The sequence below is a fragment of the Indicator indicator genome, chromosome 2 (genome assembly GCF_027791375.1).
Source record: "Indicator indicator isolate 239-I01 chromosome 2, UM_Iind_1.1, whole genome shotgun sequence".
NCBI classification, from domain to species: Eukaryota; Metazoa; Chordata; class Aves; order Piciformes; family Indicatoridae; genus Indicator; species Indicator indicator.
Window position 1 is genome coordinate 44748271 of NC_072011.1, and position 21624 is coordinate 44769894.

The 21624-nt window shown below is 45.5% G+C and overlaps 1 protein-coding gene across 1 annotated transcript in view; it reads right to left on the reverse strand.

Annotated features, from left to right (window-relative positions):
• The window catches only part of LOC128980735 (uncharacterized), a 93586-nt gene that overhangs the window by 34520 nt on the left and 37442 nt on the right, over window positions 1-21624 (reverse strand). Inside the window, exon 4 of the mRNA XM_054399212.1 lies at window positions 11923-11976. Within this exon, the coding sequence (XP_054255187.1) occupies window positions 11923-11976 (54 nt within the window). The remainder of the gene's footprint in view (window positions 1-11922; window positions 11977-21624) is intronic.

Below are 21624 nucleotides of genomic sequence, written 5' to 3' on the forward strand. Positions count from 1 at the left end.
TTCAGACACTGTATGCAGGAGTTTGAGAAGGAAGAACAAGAACAGTACTGAATGATGTAATCCTCATCTCAAAAGGGCCTGGAGAGCTGAAGACTTGTGGTATTACAGAAAGCCTGGAAGATAGATCTCTGCATTCAGGGCCAACTATAGCTGACCAAGCCTGGTCCAAGGCAGAGGCAGTTACACTCTGAACACGTGCATGAAGTAATCCTTCTTCCAACACCAAGGAAGTGTCTCCACGTGCCTAACTGTACCATGCAAATACGCTCTAGATGCTAAAATACTCACACACGTATAGCCCTTACCCAAAACCTAGTGCCTTGCTTCCAGTTATAGACATCACACTGGGAAACACTTTGAGGCAGCAGTGACCAGGTCCACACACACATTGCCCACCTCATTGTGTAACACCCATGTATGCCAACATCCGTGCCTCAGTTTGCACTAACATGTACTATGCTACATGTATCTATTACGCACAAATCCATACTTCATACACACGCTGTCACCCCCAACTGGTCTCTGCTTGCCCACCTGCAGGGGCTGATTCTTGTTTCATCTTCTTTACTGGAAGGGAACAACAGGAAAGCGTGGGGTTTTTTTTAATATTATTTTCTTTCACTGTACGCCCTGACCTCTCACAGCTGCTCTTCATGGAAACATTTCAAACATGACTGACCTGCTGCATATTTGCAAACACTTTGCTCGTATTGCTGTAGCCCTGAAAAGCCCTGATGCCTGACCTTGACAGGCTGGAGAGGTGGGCACAAGCCAACCTCGTGAGGTTCAACAAGACCAAGTGCAGGGTCCTGCATCTGGGTCGAGGCAATCCCAAGCACAAATATAGGCTGGGTGGCCTGGCTATAAAGCAGCCCTGGGGAGGGGGACTTGGGGGTGCTGGTGGACGAGAAGCTCAACATGAGCTGTCAATGTGCACTTGCAGCCCAGAAAGCCAACCAGATCCTGGGCTGCATCAAGAGAAGTGTGGCCAGCAGGTCAAGGGAGGTGATTCTCCCCCCCTACTCAGCTCTGGTGAGACCCCACCTGGAGTACTGCATCCAGTTCTAGAGCCCCTATTACAAGAGGGATATGGACATGCTGGAACATGTCCAGAGAAGGGCCATGAGGATGATCAGAGGGCTGGAGCAGCTCTCCTATGAGGACAGACTGAAAGAGTTGGGGCTCTTCAGTCTGGAAAAGAGAAGGCTCCGAGGTGACCTTATTGTGGCCTTCCAGTATCTGAAGGGGGCCTACAAGAAAGCTGGGGAGGGACTTTTTAGGATATCAGGTAGTGATAGGACTAGGGAGAATGGAATAAAGCTGGAAGTGGGGAGATTCAGGCTGGACATGAGAAAGAAGTTCTTCCCCATGAGAGTGGTGAGAGCCTGGAATGGGTTGTCCAGGGAGGTGGTTGAGGCTCTGTCCAGCCTGATCTAGTGTGAGGTGTCCCTGCCCATGGCAGGGGGGTTGGAACTAGATGATCCTTGTGGTCCCTTCCAACCCTGACTGATTCTATGATTCTGTGATTCTAGGGTAAAGACTCTGCCCCTCCATTTCACCTTCCCATGGGATACTCTTCCAGCAGAAGAGGGAGGAATGATATGGGAGAAGACATCACTGTATGTCCTGGCATGCCAGTAAAGCCCCAGGATGTCACAGCAACCAAAGTATCAACAAGGAGAAGGGTATTTTTTAAGGCATATTCTCTCACAACCACATTAGACACAAGAACAAGAACATTGTTAAAATGCTCCACTGATGTTACTAGCAAGTCACTGTCATCATCTGCCTCACCCAGGACAGAATAAACATAATCCTTTCTCCTTCAGGCTATTCAGCAGCAGGAGAAACAGGGGGACAAAGCAGAGCTCCTTGCTTCAGACTCCCAGCATAAACTATTAGATATCCTGCCTGCCCCTCAGATCAATTCACTCACTGTGTCTCTCATCAGCTTTACACTGCTGGATATTGCTGCCCATCTCAGTTCAGGACGAGACTGCATGCTCTTCACCTATGCTGAAACAGAGGCACTCAGGCATCAGGGCTTTTCAGGGCTACAGTAATACGAGCAAACAAAGTTTCCAGTTCAGACGCACAGTTAACTGGTTCCTGCTGTAGAGCTCATCAACCCATTTGCTATGAAAAATCCCTCTTCTTTTCTTACACTCACACCGCAATGGTAAAAATCCCAGCACTGATCCTGTGTCCTCTGAGCCTCAGCAACAGAAAGTCACACCTCTCACCTTGCCTACTGCTATCATTCTTTGCAAAAGGCCATATTCAGCAGGGCCTCAGAATGGCCCTCCCAAGTGAGCTAAGGTTGCTGGTGTACTACAAATCCATTACCAAGTACTGCACAAGAGCCAGAAATCACAAAACAGTTGACATTAGCAGGCACCTCTACAGAGTTTAGCTCAACTCCCATCCTCAGAGCAGGATCAGCAAAAACCTGTTGCCCAAGACAATGTTGCCCTGGTATGTTTTGAATATCTCCATGGATAGAGACTCCACAATTTCTCTGGGCAACCTGAATTTTTTGTGTTTCAACTTGTGCCAGTTACCTCTTGTCCTGCTGCTGGGCAACACAGAGAAGGAACTCTGTGCCAAGCATGTCTTACTGGCTGGACTGAAGTTTCTCTTTATATGATGAGAACACAACATCATCTTTCAGAAGTATTGGCCCCTCTTCAGTTGTTTCCAGGGCTGAGGCACTTTGGCAAGGACCTGCTGCCTCCTTTCCAAGCTGAATACACAAAAGTGAACACTCATTTGAAAAAATGGAAGCAAAAATGCTCCTTTACCTAACAGCTCTGAACCATGACAGACCAACAAGTGACTATGAAGTGTCATATGCTATTGTCATGGAAAGCACACAAGCACCTTAAGTACAGATGTGCTGTCCCAGCTGGGCAAGGCTGGCCAGAGAAGCATGGATTCTGTGCCATCTGGAAGAAAGGTGAGCTCTCAGTTTCCATTGTTTATTGTAGTATACACTGGCATGGGCTCGGTAGGCAGCAAAGGGGTAATTCTGCCTCTCAGATTCTTCAGGGGCACAAAGGTAAGCCACAGCAATGAGCTCAATATGTCATGGGGAAGCCACCCCACTGAGGCATTGCTTAAACTGCAGGGACCAAGCACTGGAAATAGCTGCAGCCCAGGGATACCCAGAAAAACAGTAAAAGCACATGGGGCAGTGATGGTTTTAAAGACTGTGTCTTTAATTTTTCCTCAAAAAGTTCGAGCAGAAAAGTGAAAGAACGTAAATAAATCATTACTGGGTGTAAGAAAGCAAAATAACGATTATTCTAACCACTTCCATTGGAGAGATAGAAATGTTTAAGAATCACTGTGCAAGACAAGGTCAGGCAGTCTCGCAGCCTGTTTTCTCTCAGTCTGCCTGCCTGCATCTTCTCTCTTCTCACTGAGGGTAACATACACCTGCATCACTACCTCGACAAGCTAAGTCTAACAGCCTCTCTGCTTATTGGCTCTCTGCCTTCTGCCAGGGGGAGTCTGGGGGCAAAAAAGGAAGCACAGCCCCTCGAGGGGGGACAAGGGGCTGTGTTGTGGGTTATTTTGTTGATTTTACATATTTGTAAATGTTGTGAATAGTGTATATTTGTACATGTTCATTGCAGTTTTGCCCGTAAATACAGCTTCATTCGCTTCCAGACTGAGCTAGCCTGGCTACTGTCAGTGTGGGAGGGGAATTCTAGTTCTCACACTGTAACAATTTATATTTTGGTGCCCAATGTGGGGCAATTGCTTGTATGATTTATTTCTGCTCAGATTAGGAAGCAAAATGAAGCTGCTTTGGATCCTGTGGCATATTATATATTCTGTTCTGACTGTGATGATTTATAAATGGGCTGTTTCTGCTATGATAAATAAAATTGTAAGATATGTGGCATATAAACTGTTTCTTTGGGGTAAGAACAAGTTGCAGAAAGTTGAGTACTGTTCTGGTTTTATTAGAATAGGGAGTTACGGCAACTCAACTGCAAATGTGCCAGCAGAAGCTGGCTATTCCTATTGCAGAGGGTTATGTGAACAAATGGAACCCTAAATTGATTTTTATGCTAAGCTTCAATCTAGTGTTTGTTGTAATAATCTTACGGCTACTGGTAGCACTGTATCGAGAAAGACGTTCTAGCAGCTTGCATGGACGTAAAAGAAAACACAGAAGAGCTCAGAGAGATCTGGAATTAGGTTCAGATTCTGATTACAGCATTCAGGAGATCACAATTAAGTGCAGGGAAGAGAAGGCTAATGAGAGAGCTGCCAATAGCTTTGGTTCTGAGCCACCTGCAGGAACTCTGGCAGTAGCTGCAGAAACTCTGCCAGAACCTGAAATGGCAACCGTGTTTATACAGGTAGCCGCCATGAATGAGGCACAGTCGTTTCCACCCTCTGCTGCCAAAATGGAAGCAGCAGAGGCTACAGGGTCCCAAAGAGTACCTGCTGTCTCTGCACAGAATCTTTGTTCCTGCTGACTCTGCTGTAAATGTGAAAGCTCAACCAGTGAATTTGGTTGCTACTCTCATCAGAAAGCGCAAAGGAGATGCAGGAGGAGGTGCAGAGGGTGGAGGAGGAGGTGCAAAAGGAGGTCAGGATCTTTCTATTCAGGGACCCTCTGTTAAGAAAGATCCTTCTGATGAGGAAGAGAAGGTTAGCCTTAAAAGCCTGGCAGACCACATGAGACCACACATGGATGATGGAGATGAAGGACAGGATATGAGCCCTAGTAAACTAGGAATTGGTGGAAGTGCCTCTGAACTCCAGGAAATTGCACGAAGGCTTGCAGCAGAAGCATAGGGACAGCAACCTCAAGATGATGATGATTATGAGGATGATATACAGTCAACTAATGGGACAGCAACCTCAAGATGATGATGATTATGAGGATGATATACAGTCAGCTAATGCACCCAGACAGGATATTAGACACGTGAGGAAGAATTTCATCAGAGGACACACTGAGCCAATCCTGTCTTGGCTAGCGAGGTGTTTTGACATGGGAGCCCCAGCCTTGGTGGTAGGCAACAGGTCTGTCTCCCAGTTGGGGATGCTCTCAAAGGATACAGGCATAGACAGGCACCTAGGCAGGTGCCTTGGTAAAGTTTCTCTGTGGGCACGCCTCCTACTGGCAGTCCTTATGAGGTACCCCAGCAGAGATGATTTACCATGGAACCCTAAGTCTTGGAACAAGATAGATGAGGGAATCAAACATCTGAGAGAGTTTGCTGTGAGAGAAGTAATGATTGGAAATCATAATATGCTGAATCCTGATGAAATTCCTGTGGGAACAGGCCTTGCCAAAAAGCTCATTAAGCTTGATCCTCCTAATTATGCTACTATCCTGGCAAGCAGAATCATGGCAAGAAATTATGGTGGAGTGCCTCCTACTGTTGGCCATTTCACTGACCAAATGAGGCAACTGGAGGATAGTCTCACACATGTTTCTTTGGTTTCAGCCACTGATACTCTGCCTGCAGAGATAAGGAATTGCACGAAAGAGCTGAAGGAGGAATTTAAAATCTCCATATCCAACTTGATGAAGGGGGATGATGCTAATTCCTATATCCTCCAGATGGATACAAGTTTCACCTGTCAGGAACAGATGTCCTCCAAGAAGGCCATTCCAAAGTAGGTCAAACCAAAACAGACAGCAGAGGCAATCACGTGGCAGTATCTGGATAACTCTGCGTGATCAGTTTGGTGAAAACATGGACAAGTGGGATGGTCAACCAACTTCTGATCTTTTCAGGAGGCTACAGGCGCTGCAGAGTGGCAGATCCCGAGGTAGCAATACCAGAAGGGTAGCTGTCACTTCCTCAGTTTCCCAGAACAACTCCGATAGCTCCAACAGTGATTCTAATTCTGGTACCGGACGTTGTGCCAGCTGTACATGTGGAGGTAATTCCTACAATTAGGGGTGCCCTGCCTTCCACCAGGGGGAGGTAAAGGATGATGGAGATAACAGAATCTATTGGGATGTGTACATCCAGTGGCCTGGCACTTCAAAATTTCAGAAGTACAGGGCCTTGGTTGAACCAGGGCTCAGTGCATCATGATACCATCAAATTATCAAGGATCAGAGCCCATAACTATTTTGGGAGTCACTGGTGGATCTCAATATTTGACTAAGTTGCAGATTGATGTAAGTTTAACTGGGAAAGAGTGGAAGAAACATACTATTGGAATGGGACCTAATGCACCTTGTATTTTGGGAATTGACTTTCTGAGAGAAGGGTGTTTCAAAGACCCTAAGGGTTACAAATGGGCTTTTGGAATAGCAGCTGTAGAAATTGATGGAGGAAAATTGAAGTTGTCTATTAGACCTGAGCTTTCAGATGAATCTGCAGCTGTGGGACATCATGAGATAGAGGATGTAAAGCTGCCGGTTGCTTCTCAAACTGTGCATCACAGACAATACAGAACCAACCGTGACTCTTTGGTGCCCATTCAAAACTTGATTCGTCAGTTGGAAGGTCAGAAGGTCATCAGCAAAACTCATTCACCTTTCAACAGTCCAATCTGGCCTGTGAGAAAGCAGAATGGGGAATGGTGTCTGACAGTTGATTTCTGTGCCTTGAATGAAGTAACTCCACCCATGAGTGCAGCTGTACCAGACATGATGGAACTCCAATATGAGCTGGAATCCAAGGAGGCCAAATGGTATGCTACCATAGACATTGCTAATGCTTTCTTCTCTATTCCCATAGCAGAGGAATGCAGGCCTCAGTTTGCCTTCACCTGGAGAGGCATTCAGTACACATTCAATCGTTTGCCCCAGGGGTGGATTCACAGTTCAACCATCTGCCATGCAGTGATCCATGATGCTTTGGAGAAAGGTGGAGCTCCAGAACACATTCAGTTCATCGATGATATCATCGTCTGGGGTGAGACTGCTGAAGAAGTCTTCAAGAAAGGTAACAAAATCATTGACATTCTCTTGCAAGCTGGTTTCACTATCAAGTGAGACAAGGTGAAAGGACCTGCCAGAGAAATCCAGTTTCTGGGAGTGCAGTGGCAAGATGGTCGCCATCACATCCCAATGGATGTGATAAACAGAGTCTCCACCATGGCAAATCCCATCAATAAGAAAGAAACTCTACGTTTCTTAAGTATAGTGGGATTTTGGAGACTGCACATTCCTGGATACAGTCAGATTGTGAAACCTCTATATGATGTAACTCGAAAGAGAAACAGTTTCCAGTGGGGTCCTGAGCAACAAGCAGCCTTTGACCAGATAAAGTGAGAGGTAGTCCAAGCGATGGGTCTGGGACCTGTCTGAACTGGTCCAGACATTAAGAACATTCTGTACATGGCTGCGAGTGACAATGGTCCAACCTGGTGCTTATGGCAAAGAGCTCCAGGAGAGACACATGAACATCCACTTGGTTTCTGGGGTTGTGGCTACAGAGCCACGGAAGCAAACTATACTCCAAGAGAGAAAGAGATTTTAGCTGCTTATGAAGGAGTAAAAGCTGCTTCTGAAGTGATTGGAACTGAGTCACAACTTCTTCTAGCTCCTAGATTGCCAGTTCTGAATTGGATGTTCAAAGGCAAAGGTTCTTCACCACATCATGCAACAGATGCTACCTGGTCTAAGTGGATGGCTCTGATAACACAGAGAGCTCGAATGGGAAATCTTGAAAGGCCTGGTTTGGTGGAGGTGATCACAAACTGGCCAGAAGGCACAAGCTGTGCTAAACCTCCAGAGGAGAGAGTAACTCGTGCTGAGGAAGCTCCTCCTTACAGTGATCTGTCTGATGATGAAAAGAAATATGCTTTGTTCACAGACAGTTCCTGTCATCTGGTTGGGAACAAGTGAAGGTGAAAGTCTGCAGTGTGGAGTCCAACAAGCAGAGTTGCAGAAGCAAGAGATGGAGAAGGAGAATCCAGTCAATTTGCAGAGGTAAAAGCTGTCCAGCTAGCTCTTGACGTAGCTGAACGTGAGAGATGGACAAAGCTTTATCTCTACACTGACTCATGGATGGCAGCCAACGCCTTGTGGGGTTGGCTAAAGGACCAGAAAAAGAATGGATGGCAGAGAAAAGCAATCTTATCTGGGCTGCAGATCTGTGGCAAGACATTGCTGCTCACATTGAGAGAATCCCAGTGAAAGTGAGACACATTGATGCTCACATTTCACACACCTGCATACTAACCTTGACAAGCTAAATGTAACAGCCTCTCAGCTTCTTGGCTCTCTGCCTTCTGCCAAGGGAATCTGGGAGGGAGGAAAGGAAGCACAGCCCCTCAAGGGAGACTGGGGGCTTTGTTGTGTTTTTTTTGTTGATTGTACATATTTGTAAATGTTGTGAATGGTGTATATTTTTACATATTCATTGCATTTGGTCATAGATTGTAGTTTTGCCTGTAAATACAGCTTCATTTGCTTCCAGACTGAGCTAGCCTGGTAACTGTCAGTGCGGGAGGGTGATTCCAGTTCTCACACTGTAACAAAGAAAGGTGATAAACAAGTTGATCTAAAACATTGCAGCAGGATTATATTGTCAGCAGGCCTGAAGAGCAGGCACAGACTGGAGAGCACTCACAGGACATGGGAGGACACAGTTCTACTGAAAACAACTCAGACAGAAGCACAAGACAATGCATAACAGATCAGGATTAATTGTCCAATCAGAAGTATCATTGTGAGGCTGCTGGAACACAGGACCGAAGTGCCCTAGCAGAAGGCATATAAAGAGTTGGAGAAATTTGCATAAGACTCCAGCCAAGCCTATCTGTTCCTCCTCTCAAATTTCAAATTCACCCACACAAAGCTTTGAGTGGCAGAGGCACCCAAAAGCATACCCATAAACAGTAGCATTTCTGGGTACACAAAGGCATTAGCTCTCACTAACAGGGAAGGGCTGGTGACCAATATGAGGTTCAGGGACAGCCCTGGCTGTAGTGACCATGACGTGCTAGAACTTAAAACCCTCAGGGCATCTAGGAGAATGTATTCCAAGCTTACGACCCTGGACTTTAGGCATGCAGACTTTAATTGCTTCAGGCATCTGCTGGCAGAAGTATTGTGGGACAAAGCCCCAGAGTAAAGGGTGGACTAGCTGCCCTGGGCCCTATTCAAGGATCACCTTCTCTGTGCCCAGGAGCAAAGTATACCAACAAAGAGAAAGGCAGGAAAGAATGTTAGGCAATCTGCCTGAATAAGCAAGGAGCTCCCAGACACACTGTCACACAAAAAGAAACTATACAAGGAGTGGAAGAGGACAGCTATAATGGGGACCATGTAAGGAAGCTGTCCAAGTAGCAAGAGCCCTGGTTAGAAAAGCTAAAGCTCAGATAGAATTAAATCTAGCCAGGGAGATCAAAGGCAGTAGCAAAACTTTCTACAGATACATTAATGGCAAAAGGGAGACTAAGGAAGGTATAGGCCCCCCTCAAAAAGGAAACAGGTGCATTGGTGAGAAGTGATGTGGAGAAAGTCAAGATTCTCAATGACTTCTTTATCTTAGTCTTGACTGCAAGGGCTGCAGTCACAGTCCCGAAATCAAAGATAATAGCAGGGCTGGAAGAAGGAACTGCCCATTGTAAGTGAAGATCAGGTTCACGACCATCTGAAGAGCTTGAGAGCACACAAGTCCATGAGACCTGACGAGATACATCCACAGGTATGGAGGGAGTTGGTGGATGAGGTCACTAAACCCCTCTCTATTATATTCAAAAGTCAGGGCAGTCTGGGGAAGTCCCCACTGACTGGAAAAGGGGAAACATTACTCCCATTTTCAAAAAGGGTAAGAAGGAAGAACCAGGGAACTACAAGCCAGTCAGTCTCACCTCTGTGCCTGGTAAGATCATGGAGTAAATCCTCCTTGAGGTACTACTGAGACAGAAGAATAGTGAAGAGGTGATTTGGTACAGTCAGCATGGCTTCACCAAGGGCAAATCCTGTCTGATAAACCTGGTGGCCTTCTATGAACAGGTCACAACATTAATAAATGAGGGGCGAGCAACTAATGTCATTTACATGGACCTGAGCAAAGCCTTTGACACTGTCCCACACCACATTCTGGTATCCAAGCTGGTGGAATATGGATGAGACACTTAGTGGATAAAGAACTGGCTTGACAGCCGCACCCAAAAAGTGGCTGACAATGGGTCCATGTACAAGTGGAGTCCATCAGGGATCCATACTGGGATCAGTCTTGTTGAACATCTTTGTTGGTGACATGGACAGTGGCATTGAGTGCACCCTCAGCAAGTTCACTGAAGACACCAAGCTGTGTGGTGCAGCAGACACACTGGAGGGAAGGGATCCATCCAGAGGGACCTTGACATGCTGGAGACGTGGGCACAAGCCAACCTCACGAGGTTCAACAAGACCAAGTGCAGGGTCCTGCATCTGGCACCAATATAAGCTGGGCAGTGACTGGCTTAAGAGCAGTCCTGAAGAAAAGGACTTCAGGGTACTGGTGGATAAGCTCAACATGAGACACCAGTGTACACTTGCAGCCCAGAAAGCCAAATCACATCCTGGGCTGCATCAAGAGAACTGTGGCCATCAGGTCAAGAGAGGTAATTCTCCCCCTCTACTCTGCTCTGGTGAGATCCCACCTGGAATAGTGTCCAGTTGTGGAACCCCTATTACAAGAAAGATATGGATGTGCTGGAATGTGCCCAGAGAAGAGCCAGGATGATCAGAGGGCTGGATCACCTCTCCTATGAAGACAGGCTGAAAGAGTTGGGCTTGTTCAGTTTGGAGAAGAGAAGGCTCTGAGGAGACCTTATTGTGGCCTTCCAATATCTGAAGGGGGCCTACAAGAAAGCTGGGGAGGGACTTTTCAGGGTATTGGGTAGTGATAGGACAAATAGGAAATGTACCCAAGCTAGAAGAGGGTAGATTTAGATTAGATGTCAAGAAGAAGTTCTTCCCCATAAGGTTTTTGAGACACTGGAACAGGTGGCCCCGGGAGGTGGTAGAAGCCCCATCCCTGGATGTTTTTAAGGCCAGGCTGGATATGGCTCTGGCAACCTGATCTGGTGGAAGGTGTCCGTGCCCATGGCAGGGGGGTTGGAACCAGATGATCCTTGAGGTCCCTTCCAACCCTGACAATTCTGTGATTCTGTGTGATTCTCTTTCCTGCTGGGCAAGTGATAAACTCTGAAGGATACTGCCATTCACCCCTCTTGCATAGCTGTAATTGCTGCAGTGAAAGTAGCAGTTTTATCACTAAGGACATCTTTTTTTTTTACTCTGGCATATTTTAGGTTCTGTATCACAAACATGGAAGATCATATGGGGCTTAGTGCACCACAGCATTTGTTTTGGCTGTACTATGCAAGGTCACACACACCTCTCCCACAGAGAGCCACACAGCACTGATTGAAAGCAAGCCATAGTACCCACAAAGGAGACAAGGGTTGGCTGAAGAGTCAGGGGATGGAATACTAAAGAGAAAGACTTAGAGGTGCAGGCAGTACAAACAGAAGAGTTGAGCAAACCTACACCACCATCTATGCAATCCATTTCTCTCATCTGCCACCATTCTGTCCCAAATCCCATACACTTCTGCAGATGCCATGGCACTATGCAGGTATAGTCCTGTTTCTGCAGCTGTCTACCAGTACCTCTTCACTCCTACTGACCACCACTTGTTAATTCAGATCAGCACTACTTTGGTCAAGAAGGATGGAAATGAAAGCTATTTATAGCTGGCAGGAGCTTACAGCTGGGGAGGCAGACTTTTACTCCAGGAAAGCTTTGAACCCATGGTCTCCCAAATGGAAAAGGCAAACTAAATTGCAACTACAGTCTATACTTCAGACTAGCAACTTTCATTAAACATCTGTTCAAGCCACTGGAAACCTCCATAACCTTCTGGGCACAGATATTAAAAGAGAATCGTATGTGGAAAGATGAAGGAACTGCACCAGAAAAGGGCAACTTACATGAATTTTAATAACTCTAGTCTTTGCTCCACAATTCTTCTTGAGCAGCATCTTCTGAAAGAGAAACAGAATCCAGGGATTAGAAGCAGTAGCATGAGGGAACAGAAATAGACACTGTAAAGTGTCTCTTTTCATCAAAATGTAATTAGCAAACAAGATGGATGAGTGCTTAAGTGAAATATGAAAGACTAAGAATTAGCAGAGGGGGCTGTCAAATCAACCTGAGACTGTCTTGCCCAACCCACAGTCTCTCCTCTGGCAGTAGCTGATACTCTGGGTTTTGAAATAACATATAAGAAATTCCACAGAGAAAGGGACAGAACAGAGGCCTAAAAGAAGGTTTCTTCCTAGTTTCTGTCAATTAGTGGTTAGACTTTGCCCTAAAGCAGGTGAGTTTATCTTGGGTTTATGAAGAAAAATAATAATCTATTTAATGTAAATGTGGATGCTCCCATTATTCAACAGTTACTTTATGTTTATTTAGAATTAAAAAAAACATCGTAAAAAGCACCTAGGTAAAAGCACAAGGTAAAAAGGCCCACAGGCCTAAACCCCTTTGTCATATGCTGGAAGACACACTAAAGTTGTCATAGCACATGAACACCCCAACTTAGAAAACAAAAAACAGCAGTTACTGGGGTTGGTTTGTTTTCAGCGCAAGGGCAGCCGCAGGAAAGCTCCCTGGGAGCCTGCTCCCCGGAACGCGGCAAGCAGCCGGGGAGGGGGAAGTCAGTTCCTCGAAGGAATTGAGCCATGGTTCCAAGTCGGGCACAGACTGTATGTACAACTGTTTGTGGGTACCCAAACAGAGCCCACACACAAGCATGTAGGTGTTCAGGCAACTGGCTGCAATGGAGCCTGGCACTTGAGGGTGGCAGAGACAATCCTTGCAGTAGGTGTGAGCAGATCAGCGGTCTGCTTAACCTAGTGGCTGAGCTGAGGGACCAAGGAGAAAGACTAAGGACCATAAGGGAATGTGAAAGGGAGTTAGATTTGTGGTTCCAGGCTCTGAAGACCCCCTGAGCAGAGGGAAGTGACCCAAGAAACAGGGGGGAATGGATACAGGTGCCTGTCAGAAGGGGCAAGGTAAACTCCTTCCAGCCCCCCTCACCTCCTCAGTTGCCCTTGCCCAACAGATATGGGGCACTACAGGTAGAGGGTGAGGTGATTTTGGAAGCAAAAGTAACACGATCTGGGGGGTTGACTTAAGCAAATCAGTCCCCCCCTTGCATCAGAACTTGTACCCAAAAAAAGAGAGGAGGGTAATTGTTATTTGGTGATTCCCTTCTGAAAGGAACAGAGGGCCCCATATATCAGCCAGACCCCCTCCACAGGGTAGTCTGCTGCCTCCCTGGGGCCCGGGGCAGGGATGTTACCAGAAGGCTGCCTAATGTCGTGCAGCCCTCTGATTACTATCCCTTGCTAGTCATGCAGGTGGGAAATGATGAGGTTGATACCAAAAGTCTAAAAGCAATCAAAAGGGACTTCAAGCACTGGGAAAAGTTGAGGGATCAGGGGCACAGGTAATTTTTTCATCTATAACCTTAGTTAGAGGTAGGAATGCTGAAAGGAACAAGAAATCCATGCCTAATTAACAAGTGGCTCAGAGGCTGGTGCCACCAACAAAATTTTGGGTTCTTTGAACTTGGGGAACTTTATACAGCCCCGGGTCTGCTAGTGACAGATGGGGTACACCTGTCACAGAGAGGGGAGAAAGATCCTGGGACATGAGCTGGCGGGGCTTGTTGAAAGGGCTTTAAACTAGGCTTGAAGGGGATGGGGGGGGGGGGGGTAAACACAGCAGTACTAGAGAAGAACTGAAGGAGGCTGAGGGTGGTAAGCCAGAGATAGGGGTAAAACCAGCAGCCCATCTGAAGTGTATGGACACTAATGCACACAATATGGGTAATAAACAAGAGTAGCTGGGAAGCCTTGGTACAAGAGAAAAACTATGATGTTGTTGCCATCAAAGAAACGTGGTGGATGACTTCTCAACTGGAGCGCTGTAATCAATGGCTACAGACTCTTCAGGAGAGACAGGAGAGGGAGAAGGGGTGGAGGAGTGGCCCTGTATATTAGGGAGACTCTGGACATCATGGAGATTGAGACTAAGGATGATCAGATTGAGCCCCTAGAGGTAAGAATTAGGGGGAAGGCCAACAAGTCTGACATCCTGGTTGGAGTCTGTTATAGACCACCCAATCAGGAAGAAGAGGTTGATTTATTATTCTTCAGGCAGCTGGAGGCTGCCTCAAGATCGCTTCCCCTTGTTCTTCTGGGTGACTTTAACCTGCCAGACATCTGCTGGGAATTTAAACGCTGCAGAGACGAGGCAGTCTAGAAGGTTCCTGGAGCGTATGGAGGATAGCTTCTTATCCCAGCTGTTACGTAAGCCTAACAGGGGTGCAGCCCTACTCGACTTTCTGTTTACAACTAGACAAGGGCTGGTGGAAGATGTGGTGGTCAGAGGCTTTCTGGGGTCCAGTGACCATGAAATAATAGAATTTTCAATATACAGTGAAACCAGGAAGGGCATCACCAAAACCTCCACACTGGACTTCTGAAGGGCAGACTTCGGCTTATTTAAGCAACTAACTCAGAAAGTTCCTTGGAAAACAGTAGTTAAAAACAAAGGGGTCCAGGAGGGCTGGACCCACTTCAAGAAAGAACTCTTGAAGGCACAGGAACAGGCTGTGCCCATGTGCCAGAAGAGGAGCCAACAAGGGAGAAAGCCGGACTGGATGGACAAGGAGCTTCTAAAGGATTTAAGGGCAAAAAAGAGGGTGTATCACCTTTGGAAAAAAGGGGAGGTAACCCAGGAAGAGTTTAAGGACATTGCTAGGTCTTGCAGGACAAAAATTAGAGAGGCAAAAGCTCATTTACAACTTAGAAATATTTTTTATTCTGCTTTACAGCAGTGGTCAGTCTATAAATATATTAATGGCAAAAGAGGCAAGGACAAACTCCACCCCTTAGTGGACATGGAGGGGAATATAGTAACAAAAGATGAGGAAAAGGCAGAGGTACTTAACCTCTTCTTTGCCTCAATCTTCAATTGTGGTACAGGTTGTCTTCAGGACAACTGGCCTCCTGAACTGGCATATGGAGCCAGGGACCAGTATAGACCCTCTGTAATCCAGGGGAAAGCAGTAAGGGACCTGCTGAGCCAATTAGGATCCTCACAAGTCCATGGGACCAGATGGGATCCATCCTAGGGTAATAAGAGAGCTGGCAGATGAGCTGGCCAAGCCACTCTCCATCATTTTTCAACAGTCCTGGCTCACTGGAGAGGTCCCTGATGACTGGAAGCTGGCCAGTGTGATACCCATCCACATGAAGGGCCAGAAGGAGGAACTGGGAAATCACAGACCTGTCAGCCTGACCTCGGTGCCCGGTGAGGTTATGGAACATGTCATCTTGAGTGAAATCTCACAGCACCTACAGGATGGTCAAGGTATCAGGCCCAGCCAGCATGGATTTAGGAGGGGCAGGTCCTGCCTGACCAACCTGATCTCCTTTTACAATCAGGTTACCCACCTGGTGGATGTGAGGCAGGCTGTGGATGTAGTCTACCTGGACATCAGCAAAGCCTTTGACACTGTCTGCCACAACAAACTCCTGGCAAAGCTGGCAGCTCATGGCTTGGACAGATTCACTCTGAAATGGGTCAAGAACTGCCTGGAGGGCCAGGCCCAGAGAGTGGTGGTGAATGGTGCCACATCCAGCTGGCAGCCAGTCACTAGTGGTACCCCCCAGGGATCAGTGCTAGGCCCCATCATGTTCAATATCTTCAATGATGGAATTGAGTCCATCATCAGTAAGTTTGCAGATGACACCAAGTTAGGAGCAGGTGTTGATCTGTTGGAGGGTAGGAGGGCCCTGCAGAGGGACCTTGACTGCTGAAGGGGTAGACAGAGGCCAATGGGATGAGATTTAACAAGGCTAAGTGCAGGGTTCTATACTTTGGCAGCAACAACCCCAAGCAGTGCTACAGGCTGGGGACAGAGTGGTTGGAGAACAGCCAGGCAGAAAGGGACCTGGGGGTGCTGGTCGAGAGCAGGCTGAACATGAGCCAGCAGTGTGCCCAGGTGGCCAGGAAGGCCAACGGCATCCTGGCCTGTATCAGGAATAGTGTAGCCAGCAGGACAAGGGAGGTTATTCTTCCCCTGTACGCAGCCCTGGTCAGGCCACACCTTGAGCACTGTGTCCAGTTCTGGGCTCCTCAATTCAAGAGAGATGTTGAGGTACTGGAACATGTCCAGAGAAGGGCAACAAAGCTGGTGAGGGGCCTGGAACACACGCCGAGGAGAGGCTGAGGGAGCTGGGGTTGTTTAGCCTGGAGAAGAGGAGGCTCAGGGGTGACCTCATTGCTGCCTACAACTATGTGAAGGGAGGTTGTAGCCAGGTGGGGGTTGGTCTCTTCTCCCATGCAACGAGCAGCAGTATGAGGGGACATGGTCTCAAGTTGTGCCAGGGGAGGTATAGGCTGGATATTAGGAGGAAGTTCTTCACAGGAAGAGTGATTGCTGTTGGAATGGGCTGCCCAGGGAGATGTTCAAGAGAAGACTGGATGAGACACTTAGTGCCATGGTCTAGTTGATTGGATAGGGCTGGGTGATCAGTTGGACTGGATCATCTTAGAGGTCTCTTCCAGTGTGGTTGATTCTATGATTCTGTAAATAAACAGGTGAGTTACAGCTCTAGCCCAGTTCTGAGGCAGTACCTTTTCAAGGTTGGCACGTGAATAGAATCACTCTTTCCCATCAAAAAAATTCAAAAAACCCAACTCAAAATGGAAAACTAGGTCTTAAGACAACCATTTATCCATTAAAAAAAAGATACTTCAATGACATTTTTCATAGTGAAAAACCTGGTGATGAAGGTGTCCCTTTCAGCCTCTTACATACTGTGTCAGAAAAACTTCTCCATCAGCTTTTGAAAGAAATAGATTTTCCTAGCTCCTGTTCTCTATACATTTTCATTTGGAAAGCTGCGGGAAGTGCAGGAAAACACATGTTTCACAAAAGCAAATGAAGTGTTTCTCAGATTAAGTTCCTTACACAGAAGACCTGTGGAAAGACATCCAACCATTTCACCAATATCAATGGTAAACAGTGAGACCTTTCTCCTACCTCTCTCCTTTTGTTTCTTGTCTTCCTGCTTTTTTTTCCAATAGAAGACAAGTTATAAACACAGTAAAAGGAATCCTAGGAACTCATAAAACAACAAAAACAAAAAAACAACCCACCCACACAAACAACCAACCACAACAAATACACTAACAATCCCTCCCAAAATTCAGAAGACTAAAAAAAAAAAAAAAAAAACAATGCCAACCTGAAGACAGTGGTCAGGTGAAAGTATATATAATTTTTCCAGTAGCAGGTACTGTCAGGGAAAAGGGAGAGAAAGCCCACTCCTCCACCACCTTCTGGCATTCTGTACCCTACGAGCATGTCTCTGCAGTCCCAAACCACACAGCTGCCCAAAACTTGGAGAGGAAGTCAGAGACCCACCCACCATTTCTACATGCACCAGCCTTTCATATCTATGTAGTTAAGTGCCTGGAAAAGAGATGAGCGGTGCAGCAAGTCTTGAAAGTTGTGCATGGATAGTTTGGAGCCTGAGAAAAGTGCATTTTACTGTCCAAGCATGGATGGGGAAGAAAGGGGATGCTGCAAGGACTTTTATTTTCTCTTAATCCTTTAACAAGTGAATCCTAATGCTGTCTTTGTTATTCAAAGGGCTCAGGAGTAGCAGTGCCTGATGCCTCTGCCCCCAGGTCTGACCTGATAGCACAGGCTGCCCTGTCAGCACAGCACCAAGGTTTCTAACCTAAAGGACTCAACAGGTGTTTGCAAAAAACAGTTAGGAGACAAAGGGAACTGCTGAACTGAACTAATCCAAGCCCATGCTGTCCAACTAAGTAACTCTCTGGGAATTCCTACAAAACAACACGGGGCTCCATTCCCAGTCAGGCTGCAAGACAGTTATTGTAAGGCTAGTGTTTACCATGAGGTTACTGCCTCACATGGTGAGGTAGCCACAACCACACAATGAAAAGACTGAAGAGCAGAGAGAAGTTAGTGGAGCTGACAAACCCCAGGGGTGCAGGGAGGGGAAGTGAGGAGTTGTGAGGTCTTGTGAAATTTTGATCTCTCCTTAAGCTTTTCTACTAGACTGCTCTGAAATGTTGGCTGGTGGGGACAAAGGAAGATAAACTGGATACCTTAAGCTTCAAGCCCACTAGTGGCATAAAATCCACAAGACAAAGCAGGGTTGAGAAATGAAAGTGAGAATCAGAACTCTGGATTTCAAGCTCCATCCTTCAGAGGAAGAGCCCTGTTCCAGTGGGACATACCCTGACACATTCTGTTGGACTGTAAGCTGCATGACCTTAGGCAAGACTCCCAACTTCTCCAGCCTGCTGCATGCCTGAGCTTTGCATTGGTACCTCAGATGAACTTCCAAGGATGGAGTGACACCAAATTCCTCCATGCCTTAGTAGCACAACAGGGCCCTCTACTGAACAGTGAAAAGCATTTTTACACAAGTCTGTTAGCCAGAGAGACAAGTACAACACCTTGACCATACAATCCAGCAGGTTCCAATGCCTAGGGAGGTCCCTTCCAAAGTTCCCCCAGCTGGGGTGCAACAAAAAAAATATTTCCCAAGCGAATATTAGTAGAGGCAGCAAGACTTTAAATTTACTCATCCTAGCTTTCTATTAAAACACAAACAACAGAAACAGCAGTTACAAGACTATAACAACTAACTGAAAAGTTTGAACTAGCCAGTGAGTGGATGGACAACGACTCTACCAAGACGAACTCAAGTGCTCAGCTGTACCCTAGATCCTAGGCTTCTGGCAGAAAACAGAGGTGCTCTTTTAATGATGTTGTTTTGAGAAGAGTTAATCATATGAGAATCTTAGCATTATTTATACTATTGCTAGATTTCAAAGAGGTTGCATTGTGTAGCAAAAGCAGGATACCCTACATAATTTTTTAATAGTGATCACTGATGTGCTGCTTGATGAATTTAGCAGTAAAATGGAAACATGACATCCCCTCATCCACAGACTGCAGAACTGGAGCATAAAGTTCAGCAGAGGAAACTCTGGAACTTCCTAAATCCACTTAGACTAGAAGCAGAGCAAGACTGTGCTGTAGTCTTCTAACTTCACTATAAGGGTCCAAGATCACCATGAGAGACAAAACAGAGAGAGAATGCCACTCAAATGACCATGCAGCTGAGAATGAATAAACAGAGGGCCAGTTATAGAATCCTATTCTATTTAAACAAATTGCTTCCGTCTTACTTCCAGCCACACTCTGTTTTACAAAAACTCAGTCAAGCATCTTGGTATGGTTTTCCATCTCTAAGTTCTCCCTTTCCTTGCCAAATCTGAGTACAGACTTTTGGATAGGGAAGCTAAAACACAGTACTGCCTAGCAACAGCCAGGGACTTTCCACAGCAGCCTCTCCTCATCCTCTCTCTGGAGACTTCCATGTCACAAGCCAGCCATGAGATGCAACAACTCATTGACTCCTATTTACATAGATTCAAGGCAGAGATTAAATAACAACATTTATTTGGCTACCTGACTTGCAGTAGCCTAAAGCCAGGGAGAATAGCCTCTAAGAAAGCTGACAATCCAGTTTAGGAAACCTGGAATTATTCTTAAGTGCAGTTTTATTTCCTTAATTTTTGGAAGCTGGCATAAGAAGAGAAGAACAGATTTGCTGAAGGTCATGGAGAATATTAGTAGCAGAGCTAAGAATAAATCTTAGAGTTCAGTTTCTGAGACTTTCTTCCACCTGCACAAAAGGAAATGGAAGAAAGAGGCAGCATCTGTGCTCTGCCTTCCCTATTTCAATTTAAAAGTCCCTCCTGTTGGTGTCCAACAGAACCACTGGCATCAGAGCTGAAACCTACAGCTTGGGAGCACTATTATTAGTATGAAGGAAAGTTTATTTCATGATCTGCAGTGGCTTCTACTTAAAAAGAGGAAATGACATGACTTAGGAATTGTGGAAAGTCTTTGAGGCACAAGTTACGCCTCAAACTAGACATAAGGCTGAATTGGAACATGTTAAGGTTAAACATCCAGAAAACAGCAGACTCAGTTCAGACTAAGAACCCTCCAGAAATCTCACCTCCTGTTATACAAATACTCTGCTTATAATCCCCATGACCCTCTCCATCTTGGACCTAGATTCAAAAGAATTTTGCAGAGACTCAAAATGGTCACTTTGAGGATTAGATCTTTAATGAATGACATGCAATAATAAACCCCTGAAGTGGCACAAGAGGCTTTGCTGCACAGCACTGCCACATCAAAACACCACATTAAGAGCTCAGATGAACCACCTCCTTGCTTTTCTCAAAGCACAACTCTGTAGTCCAGCCTTGCTTCAGGAGACATCTCCAATTCAGCAGCAGTGCTCCAAGTCCTCCAACACTGACTTGAGCTGTTCTGAACCAATCAAGACAGTAAGTGGTGCACACACCTGTGCTTATACACACAAAATACTGTATCTAGAACTATAGAAACTGCATCATCCAAACAAATGTAATATATATATATATATATCAACAACCAAAATATAGGTATTCTTAATGTAAGGAAGAGTGAAATCAAGAAGGATGAATTTGTCACATAACTGCAGTTCAAAAATCAGTATTTCAAACTCTGATGGTAAACATTTTAGAGGCTGGCATCACAGCTTAATTTTAAAATATTTAAGAGCTTGAACAAACTCTTAAAACAGTGTACAATGCAAATTACCAGCTTCTACATTAATAAACACCTTTCATCTTACATTTGCTTTTTATATGCACATTTCTATTTTAAGGACAAAGCATAGGACAAAGCAGCAGATCTTTTGTCTGACAGTGAGGGTTTTTTTCATTGTTATTTAATTGTATCATCTTGTCATAATTTTAAATCCAAGGGTTTGTCTAGAGTTGGTTGCAATATAACTACTACCATGTTTTTCAAACCAGTTTAGTCTATATCATGCAGGAGAGCACAGGGACTTTCAGTTCAGTTTAGCTCTAATTTACTAGAAATTAGCATGTGTCACCAAATGCTACATACTGACATATCATCTGCTTGTTATGACTTCAGGATTTTGCATAGATTTTAACTTCTTAAATAAAAAAGATTTCAAAATTTAAAAGAAACCTGTACTTGGTAACAGTGCTGAAACTTGACTAAAATAACATACCTACAGGAGATCAAGTAGACCAGAACTCTCCTTTTCAGTAGTTATGCTGAGGATACTCCTCAGAGGCAGGTACACTCTGAAGGCATGGATGCATCTGTCACTTGTTTACATCTTAAAGCTCTTGACAGGACACAAAGTTTAAAGCAGACAAACTTAAGAAAAATCTCATCTCCACAAGTCTTGTTTTTTTTCCATGCTGTAAACCCTAGCAGCCAGTTTTCCAGTTGTCCAAAGTCTTCCATGAGGAAGACAGACCAAGCCTGAATGCCTATCACAGGAAAATAAAACCAGAAATCGACTGATGATGTTGCTTTGTTTGTTCAGAAGAATGAACCAAAAGAAGAAATGTTACATGAGGAGAAGCTGCACTCTAAGTCACAGCAGAAGGCTGATGTGAAGGGAAAAATCACACTCAGTGATGCAATGTCCATAAAGGAAAAAAAAAAAAAAAAAGAGCAAGGCAGTAAA